The sequence below is a fragment of the Zalophus californianus genome, chromosome 6 (assembly GCF_009762305.2).
Source record: "Zalophus californianus isolate mZalCal1 chromosome 6, mZalCal1.pri.v2, whole genome shotgun sequence".
Lineage (NCBI taxonomy): Eukaryota > Metazoa > Chordata > Mammalia > Carnivora > Otariidae > Zalophus > Zalophus californianus.
This window is the reverse complement of record NC_045600.1, coordinates 45,766,183-45,772,182: the sequence shown is the minus strand read 5'-3', so window position 1 is coordinate 45,772,182 and position 6,000 is coordinate 45,766,183. Positions and strand designations below refer to the sequence as shown.

The 6,000-nt window shown below is 35.5% G+C and overlaps 1 protein-coding gene across 4 annotated transcripts in view; it reads right to left on the bottom strand.

Moving 5' to 3' along the window:
- Positions 1 to 240: 240 nt before the first annotated feature.
- FERMT2 (fermitin family member 2) overlaps positions 241 to 6,000 on the bottom strand; it is a 93,832-nt gene continuing 88,072 nt past the window's right edge. For 2 of the 4 annotated variants that reach the window (XM_027570452.2, XM_027570454.2), the window contains 4 exons: positions 4,131 to 4,151; positions 3,373 to 3,497; positions 2,911 to 3,052; positions 241 to 1,504 (listed from right to left, as the gene is read on the bottom strand). In XM_027570452.2, the coding sequence (XP_027426253.1) occupies positions 1,331 to 1,504; positions 2,911 to 3,052; positions 3,373 to 3,497; positions 4,131 to 4,151 (462 nt within the window). In that variant the 3' untranslated portion in view covers positions 241 to 1,330. The remainder of the gene's footprint in view (positions 1,505 to 2,910; positions 3,053 to 3,372; positions 3,498 to 4,130; positions 4,152 to 6,000) is intronic. The other 2 variants (XM_027570453.2, XM_027570455.2) reach the window with 1 other exon arrangement.

The window sequence follows — 6,000 nt, the reverse complement described above, 5'->3', positions numbered from 1 at the left end:
CAATGTCTGTTCAACTGTCATATTTCTGTTTATATTTCTAATATTTAAATATTATGCAGTTCATTTTTAAGTAGCAGAAAAAGTGACGGGGGGTGGAAGAATCTATTCTAGAGATTAAGTATCACTACCTGGTGATACTCTGGAATACCAGCAAGCTGTCCTCATAAGGCAAGGTGTAGGCAAAAGTTCATCAGATAATTAGTATGTAAACAGTAAAGACAAGAAGTACAAAAAGAAACATAAATAAAAGATTTTGCTTTTATTTAAAATAAAATGCATTTATACAGTCTTTAAACCATGGATTATTGGACAATACTGGTAATCCACCCCTCCCGGCACCCTTTTGGGTTGTGTGAGCTAGGAATTTTCTGACTAGCACCAACGCGGACTGTAACAGCGCAGTGGACAAGAACATGGCCAGTCCAGGCATTAGAGTTAAGGACATTGTGGCAAATCATGACTATAATGCATTCTTAATTTAGCAGGTATGAAAACCACATTAATTATATTTTTAAAAGCATTTAATTAAGGCAAAGATGCTACATCTAAGCCATTTGCTAGTTGTGAGTAGTTTTTTAAAAAAACTGTACAATTTTATAAAATTTGTGTTTGTACATTAGTTACACAAAATGCATACTTCATAGACCTTTACTTCATATTGTAATGCAAAAGTTGCATATTTTAGGCAGACAGTGAATATGCTGGTGAATACTAAAAGTGTTGTAATACAACAGGGTGTAAAAATAAAAACACAAGACAATATACATACATGCTTATTCAAGGACAAAAACAAACCAAGCCTAACGGACTGATAGCATTTTCCTCCAAGGTCAATATCAGGCATCTTTTGCAGGCCTGATTTATTTGGGGGTGGGAGTCGGGGGATGGAGAATCAATGGCTATCAGAAGTAGGTATTTTTAAAACACAAGATCAAATTAAACATACATTAAAACACATGCATTAAACATGATAAATAGACTTCATATAGTTTAAGCCCTGGATTGCTTTAAAGTAGATGGCTTGAGTTTCTTGGTTTGGCTAGCTTAAATTAAATCAGTGATTTTTTGCTCCTGACTTGCCCACTACTTTAGTTTTCAATTCATGGCCCTAAGGAATGTGTGCCATATTCAAGTCCATATATTGTATCATGATAGCAGATTAATAGTCGTGCTTGTTAGTGCACTTATTAACTGGTCTGGTAAGGCAAAAAAGTTTTCATGATAAAATGATAAATTTCAAGCTTACTTTATTAAGCAGCATATAACAAACAACAGCTTTCAAAGTTAAATATTGTTATGGCCATGGAGTTTCATTACACAGTATCTCTATTCACACCCAACCACTGGTAAGTTTGTAGAACATCTCTTCATCTAAACTCTCATTTTGGTCTTTTGCACGTGTTGAGAGAAATATGTAGCCACCGATGAATTCATGAACCACTTTGCAATCTACTTCAGTACAAATGAAGGACAATCGTACTTCATCTGCAAACTCTACCGTGACCTGGAACAAAGACCAAGAACCGTCAGTCCCAGGAAAACTCCGTATGGTTGGGTACAAGCGAAGCTAATGTTCTATTTAAAGTCTGCCCTCTCACAAAGTACTTGTTGATCCTCAATTTTTTTTTTTTAAATCCTAAACTTAATAATGCCTTCAATTCCAAAAGAATGAAGTTTATTAGCCCCTCCACCACTCCTTTTTAGTTTTCATGTTCTGAAAAGACTGAATGCACGGGGTTTAGGTCATTATGTTCCCAATGGTCTCTGGTGATTCAATTAATGAGGTCTCTCTTCAAGGCCTGGGAGAAAACCTACTTCCTGTATTTAATATTTGCTCTAGATATTTAACCTTTAGGTATCATGTGTGAATACAGTAGCCCTCCCTTATCCATGGGGACTATATTTTTAGACCCCCAGTGGATGCCTGAAACTGTGGATAGTACTGAACCCTATATATACTATGCTTTTTTCCCTTTACATACATACCTATGATAAAGTTTATCAATTAGATACTGTAAGAGATTAACAATAAAACAGAATTATACTATAATCAAAGTAATGTGAATATGGTCTCTCAACATATCTTATTGTACTGCACTCACCCTTGTGATAATGGGAAATGATAAAATGCCCACGTGATGGGAGGAAGGTGAAGGACACAGCTGACACTGTGATGTAGTGTTAGGCTACTAAATGGACCTTCTAACAATACGTCAGAAGGAAGATGGGTCCTCTGCTTCTGGACCGTGGTTACCACAGGTAAGGAGGGATACTACTGTATTTCAGAAATATGAGATTCTATGCAGTAAGAGAAACTGATGTAACGAACCTAATGATCCTAAAACCCATGGCTTATCAGTAAAACATTGCTTATTTTAAATGCCATTCCTTGTACTCCAAGGCTAGGGCCAGCATGCTCTGTAGTAGTAGCTGTGCCAGGTTTGAGAGCCCTGAGCATCTGAGTTTGAATCCTGACCCTGTGACCAAGTGTGTGGTCATGGCGATCATGGCTGTCAGGCCTCTGAGTGCCCTCCTTTGTAAAGTAGGGCCAATCCAACCACCCCAGCAGGCTGTGGTGAGCTGAGGAATAGGGTATGAATGTAGCAACATCTAGCATCAGCACTGGCGCAGGGAAGGCCCTCAATAAACAGTAGCTGCTACCGTGACTGACAAGGATGTACCATTTCCAGAAAACCAGCTTCTAAGCAGATCCTTATGTTCTTAGAATTCTAATAACTGGGCTAGTTATGAAGTGGACAAGTTTAAGTGGGAAATGAATAACCAACCAGGTTTTATACTTTAAGAGGTGATGATACAAATAATCTACAGAATTTATCGGCCTTTTTATTCTTAATTCACTAATTCTTAGCAGAAGGGCTCTACACGCACTCAAGTTAACACTGAGCTTACCATTTTTATTTCCCAGTTTACGTTCCATTGTTTCATGTTACTGAAACGCCATGTTTTAATTGCGTCTCCTGTGCTGGCATCCATCCTAATCAGTCTGTTGTATGCGATCCCAATAAGTTCTTCTTTTTTTCCTCCCTGGAACCTATAGTATTAAAAACATACAAAATGTTTAAAAACATGTTGGTGGGAGTGGAAGGACATGCTGCTCTGGTTTTCTTTTAAGATGTGCACTTTAACTCTAAAAAAAAAAAAATGATACTTTCACATAAGTAAAAATAGAAATCATTTTGAATTTTTAATGTAAAAATTACAAGTACAGAAAATAGGTTTCAATGTTCTTTACATTTTACTGTAAAATTGCTCAGTAGATCTCAGTAGGTACTTTAAATGTTTAATTGAAGTAGATTAAGTAAAAAGGAACAGATTAAGATTTATACACAAGTGTTTAGGAGAACCACTGACCTTGCAATAAAGTGTGTGATGCCAAATTCTGGTAACGACTGCCAAGCTTGAATAAACCTCATCTTGGCTTCAATTAGACTCATCTGAGCTACATTCTGATGGGCCTCCAAGATTCTTGCTGTTATCTAAACATGATTAAACACCACCTTTACCATCAGACAATATTCTTTTATGGGAGGATCAAGACAAAAAGTAAAAAATTGAATTATGTGCCCCACCCCACGATCACGTATTGTAAGAGTTGGAATTAGGACATTTCTACAGCTACATTTGGGAATTTTAGTAAAATGATGAGTCTTCAAAATAAACCTTGATATATTTCTTCATTAATGTCAGTCCCCATATATCCAGAAATAAAAAGCACTATTAGGAGTACATAACTACCACACTGGAGATACATTCCAAGTATACGCACATATGTCGCTGCTTTTATAAAAGGGCGTGTTCTAATCCTTTACATGATATGAGTTTTAAATTTAGCACCAAGACACAATTATCAGAGTGAGTACCTGGAATATAAATTTCTAGCAGGAATATTAGCACCTTTAAAGTACTTGAAACCACCATAATAATTTAAAATTTTTTTCTAAAGGAATCATTAGAAAAGTTAACTTTTAATTTAAATTATACTCCCTTTGGGATGATTACTCCCACAAAGAATGGAAGGAAATTAATCTGTAAGAGGGGATTGTGGCTAGGGCTTTCAATATTTTATGTATTTTTCTTTTTTTTTTTTTTGGTAAATACGGAGAACTTACCAAATCTCTTATATAGCCTGGCTGTAGATGGCAATGCGAAGAAAGAAAAAGGAAGCAGAAAGAAAAAAAAAGGCAATCAGAAAAATGGCAATGAAGCAAAGAAAAAGTTGCGGTAACCTGCAAACCAAAATTCCAGCCAAAAACCATGCAAAAAAAATTACTTTAGGTGGAAACCAAGCAAAGTAAATGCAAGCATGAAAATGAAAACAAGGAAGCAGCGATTACTTTCCATTTAGGATACTGAGAAAACACTTCCACATTATTTTAGATTGTTAAGTGTTACTAAAATTATGGGTAGAAAATTTGTAGGGAAAAATAAAGAGCAAATACCCTTTTCCCTGCTCATTTACCAGTTCTTACTGGTTAGGGTAGGACTAATGATTTTAGTAGCAAAATCAAAATTAATATTCAAAAACCTTTAATGTTTTGAGATTGAGTCCGATAATATGACCCATGCACCGCTTTTCAGAAATAAGCTGAAGGTATAAAGTAAGTGCAGTGACCATACTGTTTCTTTATTTACAAAAGAAAAGCAAACCCCTCAGTTACCATCTGTTTTTTGCATCCTTTTTCCTAGAAGGGAAAATGAAGAGTTGCTATACACTACACTAGGAATGGAGGATGTACACATATTAGTCTATTTCGATTTGTAATGACGGTAAAACAGAGAACAACTTTCTTCTTTAAAATGTAAAAATACATTAAGATATATATAGCAAATTTAAATAATATGTAGTTTTGGGGATTTAAAGTAGATTAAATATAACAGAATCTCTATTGATGGGCCCTGGTAGGAATGAAAGAGCCCATGGCCCGCATCTCTTCCTACTGAACTCCTGAATGCCACTGTATTAGCTTAACAATGACTAAACACCTGACATACAATAGCAACTAGACTTCTGCCTGTCAGCCCTTCCTAGGTCTCTACTTTCTGGGAACAACTTATAAATCTAGTCAGAGAAGGGAGAATTAGGAAAGATTATGCATTTGATAAGATGCCAACATGGAAGACAAGGCTGGAAGAATCCTTAACCATGGACCACACATATACTGGCATCCTGCCAGTTAAAGAGTCAAATATTCACTGGTTTTGTCCACAAGAGAATTTTCACTTGACAATCTAGCTGAGAAATCAGGGATAGAAAACGATCTTTTTTTAAAAATGAAAACTATCATTTGAAAGGCTTCTGAGAAAACAACTCAGTACCTCTGAAAACTAAACCAACATTTGGCAGTCTTCACAGTTACATTTTAAGATCTCTTTTTCCTGATACCTGATAGTGAAATGATAAGCTTGCTAAGATTTGAAATTCTTCCTTGCCTTTTGAAGGCAAATGAATCCACTTTCAGAAACAAGTTTTTTTTTAACAATTTTCAAATGAAATATTTAAGAATTAAAAAAATGAAATTAGTACTTGATTCACTTTCCCTTTTTAACTTACAATCTACATTCCACAAAGCTCCCCAGGGCAGCATTTCCTCCATTCCTCACTACTCCCACATCATACGACTGTGGGATAAACAATTTCCATGTAGCTTACACAACCTCTGAAACTTAAAAACAAATACTTGGTGATTAAAACTTATGAATATCTATTTTTAGCTAAGTGATTTCAGACCCATATGATAAACATTATATTTAAAGTTAAGAATTAATAAGCATTCTGGGTATTTCATTGGGCCTTTTCAGTAATGTTTTAAAATTATTCTTTAACAGAGATAAAAATGAAACTACATAGATATGAAATATTTATTTGAAAGGTCTTCTTCACCCCCCACCTCAGACTGAAGCCTTTGCCTTTTATGGCATGATGTTTGGTGTAGCAAATACTGGGGGCTATCCCAAGTGAAATTCCCCTGCAAAGAACCT